This window comes from Bos grunniens, chromosome 1, assembly GCF_055505025.1.
Source record: "Bos grunniens cultivar Pamir isolate PY7600 chromosome 1, Bosgru_T2T1.0, whole genome shotgun sequence".
NCBI lineage: Eukaryota > Metazoa > Chordata > Mammalia > Artiodactyla > Bovidae > Bos > Bos grunniens.
The window spans coordinates 74,232,599-74,258,262 of NC_141165.1; the positions used below are offsets into that span (position 1 = coordinate 74,232,599).

Below are 25,664 nucleotides of genomic sequence, written 5' to 3' on the forward strand. Positions count from 1 at the left end.
TGGAAACTTACATTACCATATGTAAAATAGGTAGCCAACGGGAATTTTCTATATGTCTCAGGGGGTGAGATGGGGAGGGAGATGGGAGCCAAGTTCAAAAGGGAGGGTATATATGTATACCTATGGTTGATTTATATTGAGATTTGACAGAAAACAACATTTTGTGAAGCAATTATCCTTCAATAAAAAAAATAAATTAAAAGAAAAAAAATTAAAAAAAAAAAAAAGGAATCTGCCTGTCAGTGCAGGAGGCACGGGTTCGATCCCTGAGCCAGGAAGATCCCACATGCCTTGGAGGAGCTAAGCCCGTGCACCGCAGCTCCTGGGTCTGTGCCCCAGAGCCCGTGAGCCGCAGCTCCTGAAACCGGGCACCTCCAGCCCTTGCTCGGCGACGAGAAGGCCCCCGCGACGAGAAGCCCTGCACCGCAGCTGGAGCCCCGCTCACCGCAACTAGAGAACAGCCTGAGCAGCAGGGAGACCCGGCCACAAATAAAATTAAAAAAAAAAAAAAAAAGAAAGAAAAAAAATAGAGCAAAACATACTGTAACATTGTGGTAGGCAAAGATTTTGTACACTGAACAAAGGACTATAAAAATAACCAGATGTATGAGAAGAAGCAAATATAATTTCTAAAAATTAAAAATACAATTATTGAAAATTAACAATCACAGTGGATAAATTAAAGCAAATTGTTGTTCAGTCGCTCAGTTGTGTCTGACTCTTTGTGACTCCATGGACTGCAGCACGCCAGGCTTCCCTGTACTTCACCAGCTCCCGGAGCTTGCTCAAACTCACATGCATTGAGTCGGTGATGCCACCCAATTAGACACAGATAAAAAAAGAACTGATAAGTTGGAAGACAGGCTGAAAGTGGTAAAGAAAGACAGGATTGGAGAAGGAAAAATGAAATGAGGAAAGAAAATCCTAAATGAAACTAAAAGAAGTCAAGAAAGGAGGGGAAAAAGAAGCAGAGTATGGAATAAGATGGCAGAAGTAAATCCAAATAAGTTAATAATAAAACAAATGTAAATATATTAAACTCAACAATTTAGTTAGTGTTTGTTTAGTTGGATTTTAAAAAGACACACCTAAAACCAAAGGACACAGAAAAGCTGAAGGTAAAAGATAAGAAAAGACATGTAAGGTAAATACTAATTATAAGCAAGCTGGAATGGTTCTAGCAACATCAGACAAAACTGTCATTAAGACAAAAACAATTATTCAGAATAAAGAGAATCTCAACATAAAGATCAAATGTTTATCCTATCACTTGGAGGATATAACCGTTATAAACATGAATGCATTTGATAAAATAACTTCAAATATATATAAAGCAAAACTGGACAGAATTACAAAGATAAAGTGACAGTTCTAGTATTAAAATAGGAAATTTCAATATATTTCACTGTGACAACACATTACTGAAAAAATAATATATTTTAACCACATGGTTAAATTAGATGTAATGAGAATATGTAGAACTCTACACTTAACAATTGGAGAATACATTCTTTGTAAGCACATTTGGAATATTTACAAAAATCAACTATAGACTATAAGCATGTCTCAAAATTTAGTAGCAGTCAGACTGTGTTCTCTGAAATTATTATTAACAAATATTTATATCATGCTATTATGTACCAGCACTTTTCTAAGCATTTTGAAATTATGACCTTATTTAATCCTTATAACAATACGATAAGAGCTATTGCTATTATCCATTTGATGGATGAAGAAACTGAGGAAAAGAGGTAAAGTAACTTAACTTACACCCATGGGACTTCCCTAGTGGTCCAGTGGCTAAGAATCCACGCCCCGCTCACAGCGGGCTGGAGTTCGATCCCTGGTTAGGGAACTAGATCCCACATGTCGCAACTAAGAGCTCACATGCCACAACAAAGACCCAGCACAGCCAAATAAATAAGTAAACTGTATATTCAGGGAGTTCCCTGCTAGCCTAGTGATTAACATTTCAGGCTTTCACTACTGTAGACCATGAGAAGTGGCAAAAACAGCCAAACAATCCAGCAATTGCACTTCTGGGTATTTATTCCAGAAAACCTATGTTCATACAAAAACCACAACACAAATATTTCTAGCAGCTTTATGCATAATAGACAAAAACTGTAAACAACTCTGTGAAGAAAAATATATTGATCTCTGCTCCCAATTCCTGAGATAGAGTTCTTAAAACTGTAATTTCCTGAGTGATAGCATTGGAGAAGGAAATGGCAACCCACTCCAGTGTTCTTGCCTGGAGAATCCCAAGGACAGGGGAGCCTGGTGGGCTTCCATTATGGGGTCGCACAGAGTCGGACACAACTGAAGCGACTTAGCAGCAGCAGCAGCAGCAGTTGTATTAGGAACATCTTTTGTTCAATATTTGGTCTTTGCTCTGGGTTCCTGACACAGACTCCTAAATCCCTCAGAATTTCCCAGATGTTGTTCTCATGAGGTGACTTTTGGTAGACTCCTGGATAGCTTCAGAATAGGGACAGGTCATTAGAAAGACCAAGCCATAGAAGCTTGGAACTTCCTGCTCCAATCCCCATGCTTTGCTGACAGGAGAGGAGCTGCAGATTGAGTTAATAATCAATCATGCCTATGTAACAAAGCTTCTGTAAGAAATCCCTGAACTATGGAATTCGAAGAGTTTCTGGATTGACAAACCCATGTGCCAGGAGGGTGGCACACCCCAATTCCTTAGAGACAGAAGCTCCTGCACTCAGCACCCTTCCAAACCTTGTCCTGTATATCGTTTCATCTGTCTGTTTATCTATATCCTTTATTATATAAAAGTTAAAAAGTTAGTCACTCAGTCACATCTGATTCTTTGCGACCCCATGGACTATAGCTCACCAGGCTCCTCTGTCCATGGAATTCTCCAAGAAATAATACTGGAGTGGTTGGGTTGTCATTCCCTCCTCCAGGGGATCTTCCCAACCCAAGGATGGAATCTGGGTCTCTCGCATTGCAGGCAAATTCTTCACCATCTAAGCCACCAGGGAAGCCCTTTGTTATATACTTTATAATAAATCAGTAAACACAAGTGTTTCCATGAGTTCTGTGAGCCATACAACAAACCATCAAACCTGAGGATGGAGTTGTGGGAACCCTCAATTTATAGTCAGTTGTCCGGAAGTGTGGGAGACCTGGGCTTGTAATAGGCATCTGAAGTAGGGGGTAGTCTCGTGGGAATGAGACTTTTGCTTGTGGGACCTGCACTAACTGTGGATAATGAATGTCAGAATGGCTCAGTATGAGGGGGAAAGAAAAAAACACATATTTGGTGTCCAAAGTAAGTGTTTTCCCTTAAAACTCAGAAGTCCTTCACCAGGTAGAAAAACAAACTGTGTGACATCCATACTGTGGACGACTGCTCAGCAGGAAAAGGGGGTGGTACTGATACAGGCAACTATCTGGATGAATCTCCAAAGAATTTTGTTGAGTGAGAAAAGCCAATGCCGAAAGGTTACATCTGCATGATTTGGTCTATATAACATTCTTGAAATGACAAAATTATAGAAATGGAGAACAAATGAGTGGTTGCCAGATGGTAGAGTAATGGGGAGGGAGGTGATTATAGCTACAAAACGGTGACATGAAAGATCTTAGAGTTAATGTTCTATATCTTGAGTGTATCAATAGTAATAGCAATATCCTGATTGTGGTATCTCAATATAGCCCATCCCAAAGTTTTCAATAAACTGAGTGTGAATCAGAACCACTTGGGGCACTTTCAGACACACACACAAACCTCCAAATGATTTTTCAACTCACAAACATTACCTGATGATGCCAAGGCTGTAGGCCTTTAGAGACATTAGACAGGGAAGGGTAAGTGGGTGAGTTCTATTTTAGGAGAATAGGAAAATAAAGGATTAGGTTAGGGAAAACTAGATAGAGGAAACCTTATAAAGAAGCTATTCCAATAGTACAAACAAGGGATGATGCAAACCTGTATTGTGGTGCTAGCTGCAGGGACAGAGTTCTGATAGGTTTATGTCACAAAAAAGGGAGCTTAACCTCTCAAGCAAGCTTCTTAACTCAGTATTGACAGTAATCCCTAAGGTCCTTAGCTGGATAAAGGATATATTTCTAGGTCTGCAACAAAATAATTACCTGTTCCTGCCTTGTGAAATCAGCAAGTGGCCCCACCCCAAGAGAGCCCACTCATCCCTTCCAGGTGGTCCACACACTTTCTCTGAGGCACAGTTCTTTCCAGAAGGACTTGATGATACCTTTATTAATGACCTCACCTGCCCCATCTCCCAAGTCCCCCAGTTTTCCTGAAAGGTCCTTGTAACTCAAATATGAGACCACTTATCTAGACAAAGATGCTAAACAGATACTTCTCCCCTAGTCTTGGCCCAATTTTCTCTCTGCCTAGAGCTCAGAAGGCATACTTGGACAGGGGCAAAGCAGGACACTCTGCTGTGACCTCTCTGGCCACAGCCTCTCACTAGGGAGTGGTCAGCTGTCATGAGCAGCATTTAAAACCAGGAATCAAGGTGTGGTCTGGGCTCTTTTAAGTTCCAGGGTTTGGGGTTCCTGGCGAATCCCCAGAGAAGAATCCAGAAGAGGAGGATGGAAGGGTGGTGGTCCACTACAGGGGGATTCTTCCTCTGCCTCAGTGCCAGCCTTGTGCTTCAAGGTAAGATGAGACAAGAACAGGGAAAGAGGGGAATACTGTTCTGGGAAAATTCCAGAAACCCTCTCATTCCCCAGAACTAGAAAGCACCCAAAGGAGTTGGGTTAAACATTTCTTTTCTCTTTAATATTTATGGTTTGGTTTCCTTTGGGAAACAGATGAAAAACCTATTTCACTAATCAGAACACACAGCTCCCGTCTCATTTGCCTGCATAGGCATCTACTAAATCATCTGTTGTTCCATTTTACCGCCTCTCTGATTCCACTTCTTTATATTAATAATGTTCAACTTGTCCTTCTACCAGATTAGTAACTATGAACAGGGTAGTCTGGGTCCTTCTGACAATAACATAACTCCTTTCCCACCTCGCTTTGGCAGATGTGGTAGAGAGGTGATATGGAGGAAAAGGACAGTGTTTGCTTCCCCCCAGATATGTTTCTCCTTAGTTTGGAGATGTACCTCATGAGATAATTGGAATGGGGAGATGTAAAAGAGACGTGGGAAAGAAAAGGCTGGGCTTAGCTACAGGAATAACCACAGTTACCTGGGGTTGGGGTGCAGGGGAGGTGGGCAGAAGGACTTTAAGATTTCATCATATAGCTCCACCAGCCACATGGTGGATGATCAATGAGATCTTATCAAGATGGTGATGATGAAAATGCCACCCATAGATCTTAGAGGAAATCACTGAGTTTGAGAATGTCACAGGGTATAGGACATTGTAGGTAGTCAATAAATTCACATTGAATACCACATTCCTTAAGTTTCCACATGTTTGACATCACACAGATGTTTGTCTCTAAATTTTTCCTTTCAGGAAATGAGAAAACATGAAAGTGGGAAAGGAACATTGAGAAACAAAATTTTAGAGGAATTTTGTTCAGCATCTACAAGGAAGAATCATAATAGAGCTGGAGAGAAGAAAAGTATGGTCAGACAAAGGCCAAAACTTTAGGGTCACCACTATGGAAGGAAGAGGCCTCCCCAGAGAGGCAGTTTGCATAGGGATTTGGGTAGGCTTTATATGGGACTAAAAGCACAGGAAGAAAGGGCTGTGCTCTGACTCAGTTCACCACATCAACTTCCACCATTTGCCTACCACACCAGCCCATCCTCTTCAGCCCTGGCAGGAAGAACTTGGCCTCTGGGACTCTTGTCCCAAGAAGCGGCTGGGGGTGGGGGGGGCGGGGAGGAGGGGCACGGGGGGTGTGGTTCACATGACCACCCTATGTCCACATTTCTTTCTCTGCAGGGAGGCTCTCAGGTTCCAGCCCTGGCACTCCTCTCACTTAGGAAAACACAAAAGCCCTATTTCCATCTCACAGAGTCTCTATTCTCTACAGGGAGGGCAAACACTTTCACCATCAATTGCTCAGGCTTTGACCAGCAGGGGGTAGACCCCACTGTCTTCCAGTCTGTATTTAACAAGAAGGACTTCCGTCCAGTCACCAATTTTAGCATCCCTACTCGTATCAACATCTCTTTCACCCTGTCTGCCATCCTGGAAGTGGTAAGTTTTGACTGCTATATTTTTCTATAGGTTGCTAATAGAAAACAAGAACTCTACCTTGTCAGTCCAACATTATAGCTGTCCAGTGGTAAGCAATGAACTTCCTGAATGGATTTTGTACAAGTTAGATGTTCATCCTCTGGGGTTGAGAGACACGACAGGGAATGCTGCAGTGACATTTTGTCAGGGAACATTGTCCTTGAATCCTGCCCTTATAGGAATATTCCATTAAAAAAAAAACACATATTCCCAATGGGCTCCCATGCTGTTTTTTCTCCTTACAGCAGCATCTACAAGGAAGAATCATAATAGAGCTGGAGAGAAGAAAAGTATGGTCAGACAAAGTAATAGAAAGTAATAGAAAGGCCAAAACTTTAGGGTCACCATCATTTCTGTGGTTAAAGTTGGTACGTAATCCCAGCTTTTTTCTCTCTTTCTCCTTGCCTGCTTTTCTGGCTTTTTTTGCAAAAGCACATTTGTTAAAACTGACAGCACCCAAGGAAATACAACCAGAATGGGGCCATTGCTGGTGACAAATAGCTTTCTGGGCTGCCAATCAACTTTGAAATTCAGATGGAAAAAACAGGAAGAAAAAGGGCAGTATAGTTGGAAACCCCTAAGTAAGCTTCAAGGCTCAAACGTATCCAGCACCCAGCTTAAGATTTCCTGTGAGCAGGAAGAGAAAAGCCAATAAGACTTTGTAAACTAGAAAAGAGGGACATTATCACCAGAGAGAGAAGAGGAATCAGAGTTTAAAAGGAAATGTGGCTAAAAAAAAATTAAAAAGCAACTGTTATAACAATGTGCACAGTAGGAGTCCAGGTAAATAAAAACGAATGCTGGAATATATATTTTTTCTAGAATGATGTATAAAAAACTGTTAATAATGGGACTGAGTTGAGGAGATGAACTGAGTCGGAGTGAATTAAGGAGGGAAAAAGTTATTTTGTATATTATATCTTTCTGGAGTTGTTGAAGTTTTATCATATGCCCATAGTACATACAATTAGGAAAAATACAGACATATGTATGTATATTTTAAGGGACTCAAGGGCACAAATGCTGATATAAACTAGCTTCAGGTCTGAGCCATAATCATCTCTCTGTGCCCTGTGTCCTAGAGCTGGAATCACCCATTTATCAGCTGGGACCCAGAAGAATGTGGTGATATCAAAAAACTCGCCATCACAGCTGAGAACCTGTGGCTCCCAGACATCTTCATCGTAGAATCGTGAGTATCAGGGCCGGGAAAACCTGGGGGAAGACTCTTCTGCAAGGAGCAGGCCAGGGCAGTGCAGGGCAAACCCATGCAGCGGGGCCACTGAAAACTTATTTCAGAGAGGAACACAGTCACAGCTCATCAACTTTTCCCCTAGAAATGAGAAAATGGTGGGCAGAAAAGACGGCGGATCATCAAGACAGTATGGTACTGGCACAAAGGCAGAAATATAGATCAATGGAACAAAATAGAAAGCCCAGAGAGAAATCCACACACCTATCGACACCTTATCTTTGACAAAGGAGGCAAAAATATACAATGGAAATAAGACAATCTCTTTAACAAGTGGTGCTGGGAAAACTGGTCAACCACTTGTAAAAGAATGAAACTAGAACACTTTCTAACACCATACACAAAAATAAACTCAAAATGGATTAAAGATCTAAATGTAAGACCAGAAACTATAAAACTCCTAGAGGAAAACATAAGCAAAACACTCTCCGACATAAATCACAGCAAGATCCTCTACGACCCACCTCCCAGAGTAATGGAAATAAAAGCAAAAATAAACAAATGGGACCTAATTAAACTTAAAAGCTTTTGCACAATGAAGGAAACTATAAGCAAAGTGAAAAGACAGCCTTCAGAATGGGAGAAAATAATAGCAAATGAAGCAACTGACAAAGAATTAATCTCAAAAATATACAAGCAACCCCTGTAGCTCAACTCCAGAAAAATAAACGACCCAATCAAAAAATGGGCCAAAGAACTAAACAGATATTTCTCCAAAGAAGACATACAAATGGCTAACAAACACATGAAAAGAGGCTCAACATCACTCATTATCAGAGAAATGCAAATCAAAACCACAATGAGGTACCATTTCACACCAGTCAGAATGGCTGCTATCAAAAAGTCTACAAGAAATAAATGCTGGTGAGGATGTGGAGAAAAGGGAACCCTCTTACACTGTTGGTGGGAATGCAAACTAGTACAGCCACTATGGAGAACAGTGTGGAGATTCCTTAAAAAACTGGAAATAGAACTGCCATATGACCCAGCAACCCCATTGCTGGGCATACACACTGAGGAAACCAGAATTGAAAGAGATACATGTACCCCCATGTTCATCGCAGCACTGTTTATAATAGCCAGGACATGGAAGCAACCTAGATGCCCATCAGCAGACGAATGGATAAGAAAGCTGGTGGTACATATACACAATGGAATATTACTCAGCTGTTAAAAAGAATACATTTGAATCAGTTCTAAGGAAGTGGATGAAACTGGAGCCTATTATACAGAGTGAAGTAAGCCAGAAAGAAAAACACCAATACAGTATACTAACGCATATATATGGAATTTAGAAAAATGGTAATGATAACCCTATATGTGAGACAGTAAAAGAGACACAGATGTATAGAACAGTCTTTTGGACTCTGGGAGAAGGTGAGGGTGGGATCATTTGGAAGAATAGCATTGAAACATGTATATTATCATATGTGAAATGAATTGCCAGTCCAGGTTCGATGCATGAGACAGGGTGCTCAGGGCCGGAGCACTGGGATGACCCAGAGGGATGGGATGGGGAGGGAGGTGGGAGGGGGGCTCAGGATGGGGAACATATGTATACTCATGGTGGATTCATGTCAATGTATGGCAAAAAAAAAAAAAACCACTAAAATACTGTAAAGTAATTAGCCTCCAATTTAAATAAATAAATTAAAAAAAAAAGATGGCAGAGCAGCAGCATTGGGAAACCTTGCCTTAAGAGCAAAACTTAAAACAGATGCCTGCCCCCACTTTTGCCACTTAGCATGGATGTGGATCAGACCCCAGATGGCCTCTCTGCATATGTGTCTAATGATGGTCATGTTGTGTATAACAAACCGATGAGGGTGACCAGCATCTGTAACCTGGACATCTTCTACTTCCCATTTGACCAGCAGAACTGCACCCTCACCTTTAGCTCTTTCCTCTATACAGGTGAGTTGCACTGAATAAAATGAGATCAACCAGTGGGGCAACAAAAAAACACTCAGGAGCCAAGTCATTTTTTTTATGTATAAAAGGGGATAGTGGAATATTTTCTAGTTGCGGGTATGTAGATGGTGGGGAGAAGTTGAATTTTAGAGACTTCCTGAAAAATCCCAAAACTGAAAGGAGGCAACTGGGCAGCAAGGAAGTCACACTACAGGACTAGCTGAAAAAGTAACTAAAACAGTCATCGAATCATCTCTGCAATCCCAGCATAGAGCAGGTGCTGAGCAGATGTGAACTGAGTGTTTGTCTCCCCGGCAGAGGAAAGAATGTTGCTGGGCATGGACAAGGAAGTGTGGGAGATAATGGATGACTCACGTGACCGTGGCCGCACACAAGGAGAGTGGGAGCTCCTGGGCATCAACAAGGCCACCCCGAAGATGTCTGTGGGCACCAGTCTTTTTGACCAGATCATGTTCTATGTAAGGCCAGAGATTCCAGCATGACTCTCCATCCCCCATAGCTTCCTCATCAGACCCTTCTAAGTCTCAGAGCCTTTCACCATTTGCCCTAAGACCAAAAAGTCCCTAGGCACCATAACTCTCACAGCCTTTCTCTCTCCCAAGTCCCCAAAGCAACCCCCATCTCTGAACCTATCATCCCTGGCCTAGGTTTTCTTCAGTGGGTATGGGGGAGTCCTATTTGTCACACAAAAGCTGCTCCTCCCAAAAAGAGCTATTGTTGGAGTGAGAACATCAAGAAAGGAAGGAGTGGGACTTCCGGGTGATCCAGTGGTTGGAACTCTGCACTTCCAATGCAGGGGGTGCAGGTTTGATCCCTGGTCATGGAACTAAGATCCAATAGGCTGTATGGTATAGACCAAAAAAAAGAAAAGAAAGAAAGGAAGGGACTGGACTCATCCCTTGGTTTCTAACTTCAGTTAGAACATACAGTTCTAACTTCACCTGGTTCTCTGCTCTCCCCTCCCCACCAGGTGGCCATCAGGCGCAGGCCCACCCTCTACGTTATAAACCTCCTGGTGCCCAGTAGCTTTCTAGTCGCCATTGACGCCCTCAGCTTCTACCTGCCGGCAGAAAACGAGAACCGTGCCCCATTCAAGATGACACTCCTGTTGGGCTACAACGTCTTCCTGCTCAATATCAGTGACTTACTTCCTGCCACTGGCACCTCCCTCTTTAGTATGTCCCCTACCTCACAGTTGGGAAATGAAAAATGAAAAACAACATAGGCAGGGTAGGCGAGTGAACTGGCTAGATCTGCTGAGGCAGTTAAGGTGCAGTCATCTTTAAAAAGCCTTGAGGTGTGAGACAGAAGAAAGGGGGGCTTGGTGGTCCTTCTGGCCCTGACTCACCCGAGTGTGCTCCTTCCTGCCACCCAGGTGTCTACTTTGCCCTGTGTCTGTCCCTGATGGTGCTCAGCCTCCTGGAGACCATCTTTATCACCTACCTGCTGCACCTGGCCACCACCCAGCCCCCACCCATGCCTCGCTGGCTCCACTCCCTGCTTCTACGCCACGCCAGTCCAAGGACATGTTGCCCTGCTGTGCCCCAGAAAGAAAATACAAGCCTGGGCCTCATATCCACCCACCTGTCTGGTAAGAGAAGTCTACACTGCTCACCCTGTCTACACTGGCCCAACTTCCCAGTCTCCCATTTCTCTAATCCTGTCTCCCTCCCATTTCATGGCTATATCTCTGTCCTCCCCATAGGACTGAAGGAGCCAGGAAAACTGGGAGGGAAGGAGTTGGGACCCAAAGAGGCAGAACTGAATGGGGGCACAGGATTGACAAGAGCCCAGCTCGCTGACCTGTGGGTGCAATTCGGCCACATGATGGACAACCTGCTCTTCCGCATCTACCTGCTCTTCTTGGCCACCTCTGTCACCACGATCCTTGTCCTCTGGAACACCTAGGAGCAGAGTTCTAATGGTGCAAGAACACCCAGTGTTTAGGTTTCCTTGGCTTCCACTAACCATCCCAGACACTGTTCCTTTGCTCCAGTCCACACACAACAGTCCCAAAAATGTGCCCATGATCCCTGCTCCAACCCTCCCTGGGCTTAAACAGAACCACTGTCGATGCTCTCAGAAATGGCATTATATTTCCAAAACACAACTCAGAATATACATGTTTATGCTAGAAATATAATTTTTACTGGAAAAGAAAGGCTTTATAGTAAAGACTACAAATATTTACCAAAAAGTCATTCATGTTGCTGGAGTAGAGGTCAGGGATTAAACCTCTTTTTAAAAATAGGCTAAAATGCTTATTTATTATTTTAACAAATATTTATTGAGCATCTACTATCTGCGAGGTACTATTCTGAATTCTGAAGATACAGAAGTGAACCAGGCTGGCAAAAATCTCTATCCACAGGGAGCTTACATTGCGGGTGGGTGGAGACTGACAGTAAAGAAGAGAAGTGAAACACAGAGTATGTGCTGAGTGCCAAGGAGAAAAAGCAAAGCAGAATGGGCAATGCAGGGAGGAAGCTGCAAGTTTAGGAGGGCGGTCAAGGAAGACCTCAGATAACTTCCTGACAGGCTGGCTCCTGTGCATTGTTCCATGATAATGCCAGTGGAGGACCAGTCTTTTCCAAACTGGCTGTAACCCAGTCTTTTCCGAGAGGTCAGAGGCTATATAACTTACTCAAGGTCATGCAGTTCTTGCTATTTTTAGTTCTTTTTTCAGGGATAGGTCTGTGCTTAATGAATGTTTACTGAGCCCAGGTGAGGGGATAAACAAATGTCCTTGGGTAATCCTGTTAGAAGAGCTGACTCATTGGAAAAGACCCTGATGCTGGGAAAGATTGAAGGCAGGAGAAGGGGACGACAGAGGATGAGGTGGTTGGATGGCATCACCGACTCAATGGACATGAGTTTGAGCGAGCTCTGGGAGTTGGTGATGGACAGGGAAGTCTGAAGTGCTGCAGTCCATGGGATTGCAAAGAGTTGGACATGACTGAGCAACTGAACTGAACTGAACCCTGTTGGAAATCTGAAGAATGAAGCACAATATCTGTCCTCCAAAAGCTTGTGGCACAGCTGGAGAAATAAAATACATGTGTAAATAACTTGTAGAACACGTTATTAAAGTTTTGTTGAGCACCATTAGAGAGAAACTGCAGTAATTCCCTGGTGATCCAGTGGTTAGGACTCAGTGCTCTCACTGCTAGGGCCCTGGTTGGGGAACTAAGATACACCGCATGTGCAAAGCAGCAAACAGGAGATAAGAGAAAAAAAAAAAAAAAAAACTGCTATAGAGTTCAGAGGAGAAAGGACTCTTCTAGCTGGAGCAATGGTTCTCAATCCTGGCTGCATATCAGAATCATCTGAGGAAATTTCCAAATAATCCTACAACCCAGTCTTCACCCTAGACCAACTAAATCAGAAGCTTTGGCATGGGTTTTGGTATGTTTGAAAACTTCCCAGGAGATTCTAACGTGCAGCTAGAGCTGAAACTACTGGGCTAGACATTAGGAAAGCTTTGTGTGGAGAAAGCAATGAATAGAATACAAGAACAGATGGAGACATGAGGCCTGACAGGACTGCTTGGTCACAATACACCTCTGGGGTTACATTTAGGTAAAATCGTAACAAATGATCAGGGGAATTCCTTGGCAGTCCAGTGGTTAGAGTGCTGTGCTTCCACTGCAGGGGGCACAGGTTTGATCCCTGGTTGGGGAACTAAAATCCTGCATGCTGTGTGTCATGGCCAGAAAAAGAAAAGTCAATGAGAAGATGGGTTCTTAACTTTGGAAAAGGATTGTGTCCCAAAATTTGGGCTTCCCAGGTAGCTCTAGTGGTAAAGAATCCACCTGCCAATGCAGGAGACCTAAGAGACGTGGGTTCAATCCCTAGGTTGGGAAGATCCCCTGGAGTAGGAAATGGTAACCCACTTCAGTATTCTTGCCTGAAGAATCCCATAGACAGAGGAGCCTGGTGGGCTATGTTCCACAGGGTCCAAAAGAGTTGAACACAACTGAAGTGACTTAGCAGCATAGCAAATGGGCCTCATGGGATCCAGAGGTTTGTGCAGCAGAAGTTAAATAGTGCGATCCAAGCAGAATCCCAACATACTCATTTTGGTGGTACTCAGGTGGCTCGAGTGTCCAGAACAAACTCATAAAACCACTAGTCAGAAAAAGTCCCAGTAGAATGCAAATAGTACAGACTTTGGCAAACAGTTCAGCGGCTCCTCAACGTGTTTAACACAGAATTACTACATGATCTAGCAATTCCATCCCTAGATATATACCCAGGAGAAATGAAAACATTTGTCCACACAAAAACTTGTACTCAAATGTTCACAGTGACATTATTCATAATAGCCAAAAAGTAGAAACAACCTAAGTGTCTATCAACTAAAGAATGGATAAATAAGAAGTTATATATCCATACAATGGAATATTATTTGGCCATAAAAAGAAATGAAGCACATGATACAGGCTACAACATAGACGAACCTTGAAAACATGCTAAGTTAAAGAAAAACCAGTCACAAAAGATCATATATCATATAATCCTATTTATATGAAATATCCAGAATATGCTAATCCTTAGAGGCAGAAAGTAGATTAGTGGTTGCCTAGGACTTAGTGGGGAAAGGGGTAGATCAAAGAGGAGTGGCTGTTAATGAGTACAGGCTTCCTTTGGGGGATGGTAAAAAAATATATATTCTTTTTTTAATATAAATTTATTTATTTTAATTGGAGGCTAATTACTTTACAATATTGTATTGGTTTTGCCATACATCGACATGAATCCCTAAAATTAGATAGTGGTGACGATTGCATGACTCTGCAAATAAGCTAAAAACCAGTGAATTGTGTGCTTCAAGTAGGTGAATTTAATGGTATGTAAATTATATCTCAACAGAGGCACTAAACAACACCAAAAAATAAATAACCCCACCACAAAATTCTCTTTGCTCACCACTTCCAGCTTATTCTCTCATTCCACTGTTCCCCACTGTCATCTCCCAGACTCTCTGATTCCCAGATACATATACTCAACATTCATCAATGTCTTCCCGTGGCCCTCCTTGACCTTTGGATGACTCACCAGGGGCTCACAGACCTCAGCTCCCTACCCATCTATCAGCTCTACATGCTTCCCATATGTTGACATCATTCACAGCTTCAGCTCACACACAGATTTCACCATTTCTAATTATATGAAATCCTCACAGCCAGACCAGCTAGGGCTCTTTGATAGGAGAAGGGGATTCAAACATTACACCTAAGACAAGTTTCCAGAGCCTTGGACTCTCTCCCATTGAGATGGAAGAGGTTGGGGGATGCAATGAAGAAGAGCAGCCCTGCTTCAATTGCTGCAACTGAAGAAGAAAATACTGGGCTGGGGTAGCTGATAATCCCCATTGGTTGGCTGGCAGGTAGACCTCCAATACATGCAACATGCCATCAGGATTAAATGAGAGCTTCTGCCTCTATGGACCTTCTAGTCATCTGCTCCCCAGAACAGCATTGTGAAATGAATGAGTAAAGAACTCATTCATTATTTACCAATCTTTAGTTTACTTAGTGCTTCCTTATATTCTAGATATTTTTTAGGTGCTGGGGATATGGCAATGAATAAGACAGACAGGAGAAGACTCAAAAGACAGGAGGACACTGATGATATGACATACTGATAACTGTCCTAAAGAAAATAAACAGGGTAACAGGACAGAGGAATAGAATAGATAAGCAGAATATTCAAGGAAAGCCTCTCTGAGAAAATGACATTTGTGCCAGCCAAGAAATGAATGATGAGATGTGTCCTGGGATATCATCCTGATAGATTCCTCAGGAGAGGTTAGGATGTAGCATAATAAACAGGCTCTACATTTATGGAAGTAGATGAACGTAGCCAGGACCTTTGGATGAGCAAGGTGAGAAATTGGAGGGAGAGTCCCATGTTGGTTACTTTGCTACTATTGTACAATGTTTAAGGATTGTGAGGGTGAGCATTAATAATCTCCTCAAAGAATTTAGAACAGTATATTTCAAATGGTTTTGATCATGGAATCTATTTTACTCATCCATACATAATGCCTCACTCAAAAAAGAACTGGTGATAACCATAGAATGGAAAAGGAACAAAATTAAAAGTTGCAGCAAACTTACTGCTATAATTACATATGGATTTGTTTATACTATATAAGAGAATATGAGTTTACATGAGTCTTTTTAATTAAACAATGCCCTATACACTTTAAAATAGGCAATAAACAGCAGCAGCAGCAAGGCCTTGTTAACACGGGATTGCTAAAACTATTTTTGATGCAAATATGCATCAAACATCGGAGAAGGCAATGGCACCCCACTCCAGTACTCCTGCCTGGAAAATTCCATGGACGGAGGAGCCTGGTAGGCTGCAGTCCATGGGGTCGCTAAGAGTCAGACACGACTGAGCGACTTCACTTTCACTTTTCACTTCCATGCATTGGAGAAGGAAATGGCAACCCACTCCAGTGTTCTTGCCTGGAGAATCCCAGGAATGGGGGAGCCTGGTGGGCTGCCATCTGTGGGGTCGCACAGAGTCGGACACGACTGAAGTGACTTAGCAGTAGCAGCATGCATCAAACATATTGAAGGAGAAAATCAAACAATTCACATGACACTGAATAGATGATTATGAAACAAAGCTATCAGATCATTATCAGAAAGCAATTATAGCAGCTCAACCACCTCAGGTCAATGCTGCTAATGCATTGATAACAAAAACCCCTAGAAACTGAGAGAACTCTGACATGAGGGTGTCTGCTTGCAGGCAGGAGCTTTTAAACTTTCCCAGGGAATACAGGATCTTAGTAGAGTGCCTAACTTGAATCCTGAGGACACTTGAGTAATGCGCAAATTTTAGTTTACAAATGCCTCATTTTAGCAATCCTGTATTAGCAAGTCCTTGCAGCTGCTGTTTAGTTGCTAAGTCATGTCCCACTCTTTGTGACCCCATGGACTGTAGTCCACCAGGCTCCTCTGTCCTTGGGATTTCCCAGGTAAGAATACTGAAGTGGGTTTTAACGCAAAGCTGAAAGGAAAACCTGAAAGAAGTTCTTGGATTTGTCAGCCCTTCAGGAGTCTCTTACCGGTAGCCCTCCAGTGGGGACCCTACTGACCCCTCTGATACCATTAGTGACTCTAAGATATGTCAGAAGATCATACCTACATTACCCATATTTTCCTGACAAGAATTTGGACACATTGTTGGGTTTTTGCTGATCTATAAAATCATTTTTATGAACAGTCTTATAAATTGTAAATTATTTCTTACATGAAAAGAAATATAAAAGTTGCAAAGAAAACAACGAACAGGTATCAATTAACATGCATCTGTGATTTTCATCATTGATCTACTGTTGAAGTTGATGAGTCGATGAACTATTACTCCATTTGTTCTTGTTGAGCAAGAACTCTGCTTGTTTGAGTTATTAATGGGTCCAGAGTAAAATAAAGACACAGTGGTTTTTGCAGTTTTCATGAAAGATTGTTAGTTTAGGCCTTTCCTTGGTTTGGACACAGAAAAGTTATTTTAACAATAATAGCCATCGTTTACTAAGTACACTTGACCCTTGAACAGCATGGGTTTGAACTGAGAAGGTCTACTTTTACACAGATTCTTTTCTTTCTTTCATTTATTTGGCTGTGCTGGATCTTAGCTGTGGCATGAGAGATTTTTAGTTGCAGCATGTGGGATCTAGTTCCCTGACTAGGGATTGAACCCAGGCCCCCTGCATTGGGAGTGTGGAGTCTTGGCCACTGTACCACCAGAGAAGTCCTCAGAATCTTTTCAATAGTAAATTCTGCAGTACTACACAGTACTGCAGGTTGGTTGAACCTGGAGTTGGTTGAATCCACAGATGCAGAACCGCAGATAAGGAGGAACCACGGACATGGAAGTCCCACTATGTTATAAGCAGATTTTTCAACTATGCAGAGGGTGGGTGCCCTAATTCCTATGTTGTTCAAAGGTCAACTATATTTTCTATATGCCAAGCCCATTACAGTCATTATCTCATTTGATTCTCACAACAATACTATGAGGCAGATATTAGCATTAGATGTCTTCCCAGGTGGCATTACTAGTAAAGAAACTGACAGCCAATGCAGGTTGATATAAGAGACTCGGGGTTGATCCCCACCTGGGTCAGGAAGATCCCCCTGGAGGAGGGCATGGCAACCCACTCCAGTATTCTTACCTGGAGAATCCCTTGGACAGAGGAGCCTGGTGGGTTATGATCCATAGGGTCACAAAGAGTCGGACACTACTTAGCACACAGCACACACATCTAGGTAGAAAAAGAATAAGATCCTTCCCCAGAATCATATAGCTAGTAAGCAGTAGAACCATTTTTAATCCAATTTTGTCTAACTCTTAATCCTATGTTTTAACACATCCAGGTAATAGCCAAGGAAAGCAGATACAGTAATTCTTGAACATGAAAAACTAAGCATTAGACTCTGAATCCAGAATGATCCCCACCAAAAGATTTATCCCATTTTGCTCTGATAACTCTTAACTCAGGGTATCAGTCTTCACTGTGGCCAACATCAGACTTTAGACTTTCCAAAGCTCTCATGATTTCCTTCCTTCCTACTGGAACCCTCGGAAGCTAGCTTGTTCACACAAACAAATGAACATGTGTATAACTGATGAAATCTGAAAGAAACTCTAGGGATTATACTGTGTAAAGATAATTTTCAGAAAAAAAGGCAAAATTTTGACTGTTGTACAAATATAAAAAGGGATACATATTAAAGAATTGACTGGGTGATGTCAGCAAAATGGTGAAGTCAAAAGCTTCTTTTGTGGGACTTCCCTGGTGGTACAGTGGATAAGAATCTGCTGCCAATGCAGGGACACAAGTTCAATACCTGGTCCAGGAAGATCACAGTGCCATGAAGCAACTAAGCCCTTGTACCACAACTACTGAAGACCTCTTACTCTACGGTCGAAGAGCCACAGCTACTGAGCCCAAGTACCGCAACTATTGAAGCCTCATGCCTAAAGCCTGTGCTTCACAACAAGAGAAGCCACTGCAATGAGAAGCCTGTACACTACAGTGAAGAGAAGCCCCCACTTGCTGTGATTAGAGACCACCTGCGTGCAGCAATGAAGACCCAGCACAACCAAAAATAAATTTAAAAAAAAATCTCTCTTTGTCTCTCCCCTTCAATCTACAGTAAGATATCCAAAATTCAACAAAGTTACCTCTGCCCAACACACCAGGATGCCACAGAATTTCAAACATCTGTATCTAAAAGAGAGTAGACTGGTACACATCAAGGAAGGAGAACTGTAGGAACAGCAGAATTGGTGGCTGCAATCCTGGCCCTCTAGCCATGGCAGCTGAATCCACAGCACTAGAGGGCATGGCAGCAGCAGGGGAGGCAACACACAACTCTAGCAGCTCCAGTGGCCACAGACACCTGGGCAGCAGCAGCGGTGGGGCCTGGGGCCCCATCCTTCCTGACACTGAGGCATCCATATTCTCGGCTCCTCCCCCAAGACTCGCAGTGGAGCCTATGAACCTTCACACCAGCCAGAACAGAAGTGCCTGAGTGATCTGGGCTCCCCGTTATCCTAGCTCTCCCACCATGGGGTGGATCCTGTGACTCAGGGGAAATTAGTGGCAAGGAAAGGGCCCACCATCCCAGTGCAACGGCAGCAGCACTGGCAGAAGCAAGGCAGCAACGACCCCAGGGGCATAAGAAGCTACAACGAAGGCACAGAGCCACATCTGTTACAGAGATGATAGCAAGTATTGACTCTCAAATAAAACCAAAGGTAGCCCAGGTTAAGAAAAACCAAAAACTTGTACTATAGCACCACCTACCAGAAAAAAAGAAGAGCCTCTAACTTCTAATCTACCACTACTTCAAAGGCAGAGGCAGAGGAATAGTTTATCAGGTGCTACAAATAATCAATTAACATTATACCACAAAAAGAATATCAAACTTAAAGCACAGAATAATAATCCAACTGATAGAGAATTCAAAATAATTGTCATGAAGAAAGTCAATGAGCTACAATAAAATTCAGAAAGGTAGTTTAATGAACTCAGGAATAAAATTAATAAACAGAAGGAATACTTTATTAAACAGATGAAAACTCTAAAAAAAGAACCAAGCAGCTAAAGAACTCAATAAACAAGATGAAGGATGTATAAGAAAGCAATGGAAATGGACAAGATAATTACTGAGTTCAAAGATAGAATTCTAGAAACAATTGGAAGAGGAAAGATATATAAGGTATTTTTAAAATGAAAGAAGTGATAAATGATAATGATAAAGGGTAAAATTCATCAAGAAGACATAACAGTGATTACTATATGTGCACCTAACATGGGAACATCAAAGTATATAAAACAATTAACAGACCTAAAGGAAGGAATCGACAGCAACACAGTAACTGTAGAGGACTTGGATAGGTCATCCACACAGAAAGTCAACAAGGATATAATGGCCTTAAGTGAAACCTTAGACCACTCTGTTTTAATAAAGATTTGTATAGCGTATTCTATCCAATACAACATAATACATATTCTTCTCAAGTACATCTGGAACTTTCTCAAGGACAGATCATATGTTGAAACACAAGTCTCAATAAATTTAAGAAGACTGAAATCATATCAATCATATTTCCCAATCACAACAGTATGAAACTAGAAATCAACTATAAGAAGAAAACTGGAAAATAATTCTAAATATGTGGAGACTGAACAACTTGATACTGAACAACCATGAGTTAATGAAGAAATCAAAGGAAAAATAAAAAATTACCAGAAGACATGAAAATTCAATACACCAAAACCTATGGGATACAGCAAAAGCAGTACTAAGAGGGAAGTTTATATCAGTACAAATCTACCTCAAGAAATAAGAACATTCTAAAACAAAAAATTTAACTTTATATCTAAAAGAAAAAGAAGAACAAATGAAGCCCAAAGTCAGTGGAATGAAGAAAATAATAAAGATCAGAGAAGAAATAAATGAAATAGAGATTTTAAAGACAATAGAAAAGATCAATGAAACTAAGAGCTGGTTCTTCAAAAAGATAAATAAAACTGTCAAAATTTTTGCTAGATTCACTAAGGGAAAAAAGAGAGAAGGTCCTCAAAATAAAATCAGAAATGAAACAGGAGAAATAACAACAGATACCACAGAAATACAAAAGATTATAAGAGAATATTATGAACAGCTATATGCCAACAAATTGGACAACCTATAAGAAATGGACAAATTCTTAGAATTGTACAACCTTCCAAGACTGAATCATGAAGAAATGGAAAATCTGAACAGAGTGATAGCAAGTACAGAGGTTGAAACAATAATCAAAAAGCTCTCAAAACACAAAACTCTTAGAGGAAAACATAGGCAGAACATTAGATGACATAAATCAAAGCAAGATGCTCCATGACCCACTTCCTAGAGTAATGGAAATAAAAACAAAAGTAAACAAGTGGGACCTGATTAAACTTAAAAGCTTTCGCACAGCAAAGGAAACTATAAGCAAGATGAAAAGACAATCTTCAGAATGGGAGAAAATAATAGCAAATGAAACAACTGACAAAGGATTAATTTCCAAAATATACAAGCAGCTCATACAACTCAATACCAGAAAAACAAACAACCCAATCAAAAAGTGGGAAAAAGACCTAAACAGGCATTTCTCCAAAGAAGACATAGAGATGGCTAACAAACTCATGAAAAGATGCTCAACCTTGCTCAATATTAGAGAAATGCAAATAAAAATTACAATGAGATATCACCTCACACCAGTCAGAATGGCCATCTTCAAAAAGCCTATGAACAATAAATGCTGGAGAGAGTGTGGAGAAAAGCGAATGCTCTTGCACTATTGGTGGGAATGTAAATTCTTACTGCCACTATGGAAGCCAGTATGGCGATTCCTTAAAAAACTAGGAATAAAACCACCATATGACCCAGCAATCCCACTCCTAGGCATATACCCTGAGGAAACCAAAATTGAAAAAGACACATGTATCCCATTGTTCACTGCAGCACTGTTTACAATACCTACTACATGGAAGCAACCTAGATGTCCATTGGCAGATAAATGGATAAAGAAGTTGTAGTACATATACACAATGTAATATTACTCAGCCGTAAAAAGGAATGCATTTGAGTCAGTTCTAGTGAGATGGATGAACCTAGAGCCTATTATACAGAGTGAAGTAAGTCAGAAAGAGAAAGGTAAATATCATATACTAATGCATATATGGGCTTCGCTTGTGGCTCAGCTGGTAAAGAATCCGCCTGCAATGCGGGAGACCTGTGTTCAATCCCTAGGTTGGGAAGATGCCCTGGAGAAGGGAAAGTCTACCTGCTCCAGTAATCTGGCCTTGAGAATTCCATGGACTGTACAGTCCATGGGGTCACAAAGAGTCGGACATGACTATGAGACTTTCACAATGCATATATACAGAATCTAGAAAAATGGTTCTGAAGAATTTATTTTCAGGACAGAAATGCAGAAACAGACATAGAGAATAGACTTAAGAACATGGGGAGAGGGGAGGAGAGGGTGATATGTATGGAAAGAGTAACATGGAAATGTTACCATATATAAAATAGATAGCTAAGGGGAATTTGCTGTATCTCTCAGGAAACTCAAACAGGGGCTCTGTATCAACCTACAGGGGTGGGATGGGGAGGGAGATGGGAGGGAGGTTCAAAAGGGAGGGCATATATGTACACCTATGGCTGATTCATGTTGAGGTTTGACAGAAAACAACATAATTCTGTAAAGCAATTATCCTTCAATTTTAAAATAAATTAATTTTAAAAACTGATCTATCAGGGAATTGTGAACACTACTTATATATTTTAGGATATTACAGGAGTATTGTTAGTATTGTGACTATGTCAAAAGGAGGTCTGTCTTTGTGAGATGCATAATAAATATTTATGCAAAAATTTAAAAACAAAGCTCTCAAAAAACAAAAGACCAGGACCAGATAGCTTCACAAGTTATTCTACCAAACATTAAAATATTTACTACCCATGCTTTTCAAACTCTTCCAAGAAAATTTAAAGGAGAGAATGCTTCCTAATTCCTTTTACAAGGCCAAAATCACCCTGACACCAAAACCAGCCAAAGACAACACAAAAAGATAAAAATTATAAGCCACTATATATTATGAACATAGATGCAAAATACCTCAACAAAATATTATCAAACCAAATACAACAATATATTAAAAGGATTATACATCATGATCAGGAATGAAAAGAATGGTTCAACATTTGCAAAGTGATCAACATGATATATCACATTAACAAAAGGAAGGATAAAAACCATACAATCATCTCAATAAATGCAGGAGAAGCACTTAACATGATTGTACACCCATTTATGACCAAAAAAACTCTCAATAAAAGGCATATAGAAGGGATGTACCTCAACATAATAAACCCCACATATGACAAACTCACAGCTGGTATTACACTCAATGGTGAAAAATTGAAAGCTATCCCTGTAACATCAGGAACAAGACAAGGTTGCCCACTCTTGCCACTCATTCAACATAGTACTGCAAGTCTTAGCCAGAGCAGTTAGGCAAGAAAAAGAAATAAAAAGCATTAGAACTGGAAAGGAAAAGGTAAAACTGTCACTATTTTCTGATGACACAGTTTTATAAATAGAAAACCCTAAAGACTCTATCAAAAAAAAAACTTTAGAAACAATAAACAAATATAGTAAAATTGCAGGATACAAAACCAATATACAAAAATCTACTGCATTTCTGGGACTTCTCTGATGGTCCAGCAGTTAAGACAATGCTTGCAATGCAGGGAGCATGGGTTTGACCCCTGGCTGAGGAACTAAGCCAGTATAGGAACTAAGCCTGGCTGTATAGCATGGCCAAAAAAACCCCCCAAATCTATTGCACTTCTATACACTAACAATCAACTAGTAGAAAGAGAAATTAAGGAAACAATCTCATTTACAATTGCAACAAAAAGAATAAAATACCTAGGAATAACTTTAACCCAAGAGGTAAAAGACCTATACCCTGAACTATAAGACATTGTGTTGAAAGAAATTAAGGAAGACACAAAGAAATGGAAAGATATTCCATGCTCATGGACTGGAAAAAACTAACATTGTCAAAATGTTCATATTACCTAAACCAATCTACAGACTCAGTGCAATCTTTATCAAAACACCAAGGACATTTTTCACAGAAATAAACAAATGCTTTTCTAAAATTAAATGGAACCACACAAGGCCCCGAATAGCCAAAGTAATCCCAAGAGAAAAAGAACAATGCTGGAGGTATCACACCCTCTGATTTCAAACTATATTACAAACTATAGTAACGGTATTGGCAACATGGTATTGGCAAAACAGCATGGTATTGGGGGTGGGGGAGTGTGGAACACATAGATCAATAGAATAGAATTGAGAGCCCAGAAATAAACCCATCCATATGTGAACAATTTGCAACAAAGGAGAAAAGAATATACAATGGAGAAAGGATAGTCTCTTCAATTACTGGTGCTGGGAAAATTAGACAGTCAAATGCTAAAAAAAAAGTGAAACCAGACCACTATTTCACACTATACACAAAAACTACCTCACAATAGATTAAAGTCTTATGTGAAAGACCTGAAACCATAAAACTCTCTAAAAGAAAACCTAGGCAATAAGCTCTTTGACATCAGTGTTAACAATATTTTTCTAGATGTGTCCCCTCAGGCAAGGGAAACAAAAGCAAAAAATAAACAAATGGAATTGTATCAAATTAGAAAGCTTTTGCACAGCAAAGGAAACCATCAATAAAACAAAAAACAACTTACAGAATGAGAGAAGATATTTGCAAATGGTTATAAGGACTCGGACAACTCAACATAGAAAACCAAAACAGCTCAATTAAAAAATGAGCAGAGGAGCTGAATAGACATTTTTTCAAAAAAAAAAAACATACAGATAGTCAACAGGCACATGAAAAGATGTTCAGCATGACTAATATTAGGGAAATGCAAATTAAAAACACAATGAGGTATCACCTCATGCCTGCTAGATTGGCTATTATCCAACAGACAAGAAATAAGTGTTGGTGAGGATGTGGAGGAGGGAAAACTTTTACCCTGGGATATAATTGGTGGGAATGTAAACTGGTACAGCCACTGTGGAATATAGCATGGAGGATTTCTCAAAAAATTAAGACTAGAACTACACTATGATCCAGTTACCCCTCTTCTGGATATTTATTCAAGGACTACAAAAAACACCGATTTGAAAAGATATATGCTCCTTTATGTTTATTATGGCATATTTACAATAGCCAAGGTATGAAAGCAACCTAAGTGCCCATCAGTAGATGAATGGATAAGGAAATGTGGTATATACATAATATGGTATATATATAATATGGTATATATAATAATGTGGTATATATATAATATGTATATATATATACACATATAATAGGAATATTACTCAGCCATAAAAAGATGAAATCTTGCCATTGTGACAATATGAAGAAAACTTGAGGGTATTATGTTAAGTGAAATAAGTCAGATAGAGAAAGAAAAAATACTAGATGATTTCACTCATATTTGGAATATTAAAAATAAATAGAAAATCAAAATAAATGAAGAAACCAAATTAAATAAAAACAAACATGTAGATACAGAAAACAGAGTAGTGGTTACCAGAAGGGAAGGGATTGAGGGGAAGGGAGGGCAAAATGGGTAAAGGGATCAACTCTATGGTGACAGATGGAAATTAAACTTTTGGTGGTAGAGTATACAGAAGTAGAAATATAATGTTGTACACATGAAACGTTATAAATCAATGTTACCTCAGTAAAAATAAATTTTTAAAAAAGAATTGATAGGACTCATATGATATGAAAGAACCAGGCAGATGTTATAACTGATTCAAAAGTCAAGAAGCACAAATCTATATGGAGAAAAGATACTGAATTGCAAATAAAGGCAATTTTTCCACAAGAGAGAGACAGAATTCCACTGGAACTCTATAGGATGAGACACAGTTTGCATTTTGACAACGTTGAACTTTACCTGAGCCTGTGTTCTGAGAAAACAACAATGGCTAAGAAGCCTACCTACCAATCTTTTGCTTTCTGAAAGCTCCCTACCCTTTGTATTCCAGGAAATCGCTAACTACAAAGAACCACCATTCCCCCTGCCCACTCTTTCTCATGACTCCGTTGTTTACCTGTGAGCCCAGACCCTAACAAGGCCAGGAACAGAGCCTCCGACTACTAGCTGTTTCTCACATAAAT

The 25,664-nt window shown here is 40.6% G+C and overlaps 1 protein-coding gene across 1 annotated transcript; it reads left to right on the top strand.

The window, feature by feature from the left end:
* Positions 1-3,249: 3,249 nt before the first annotated feature.
* Positions 3,250-11,293, top strand: HTR3C (5-hydroxytryptamine receptor 3C). Its single transcript, XM_086415455.1, has 9 exons — positions 3,250-3,298; positions 5,996-6,162; positions 6,528-6,569; positions 7,284-7,393; positions 9,198-9,367; positions 9,683-9,843; positions 10,356-10,560; positions 10,761-10,976; positions 11,091-11,293. The coding sequence occupies exons 1-9, from the start codon at positions 3,250-3,252 to the stop codon at positions 11,291-11,293; spliced, it is 1,323 nt and encodes a 440-aa protein (XP_086271581.1).
* The last annotated feature ends 14,371 nt before the right edge of the window (positions 11,294-25,664 follow it).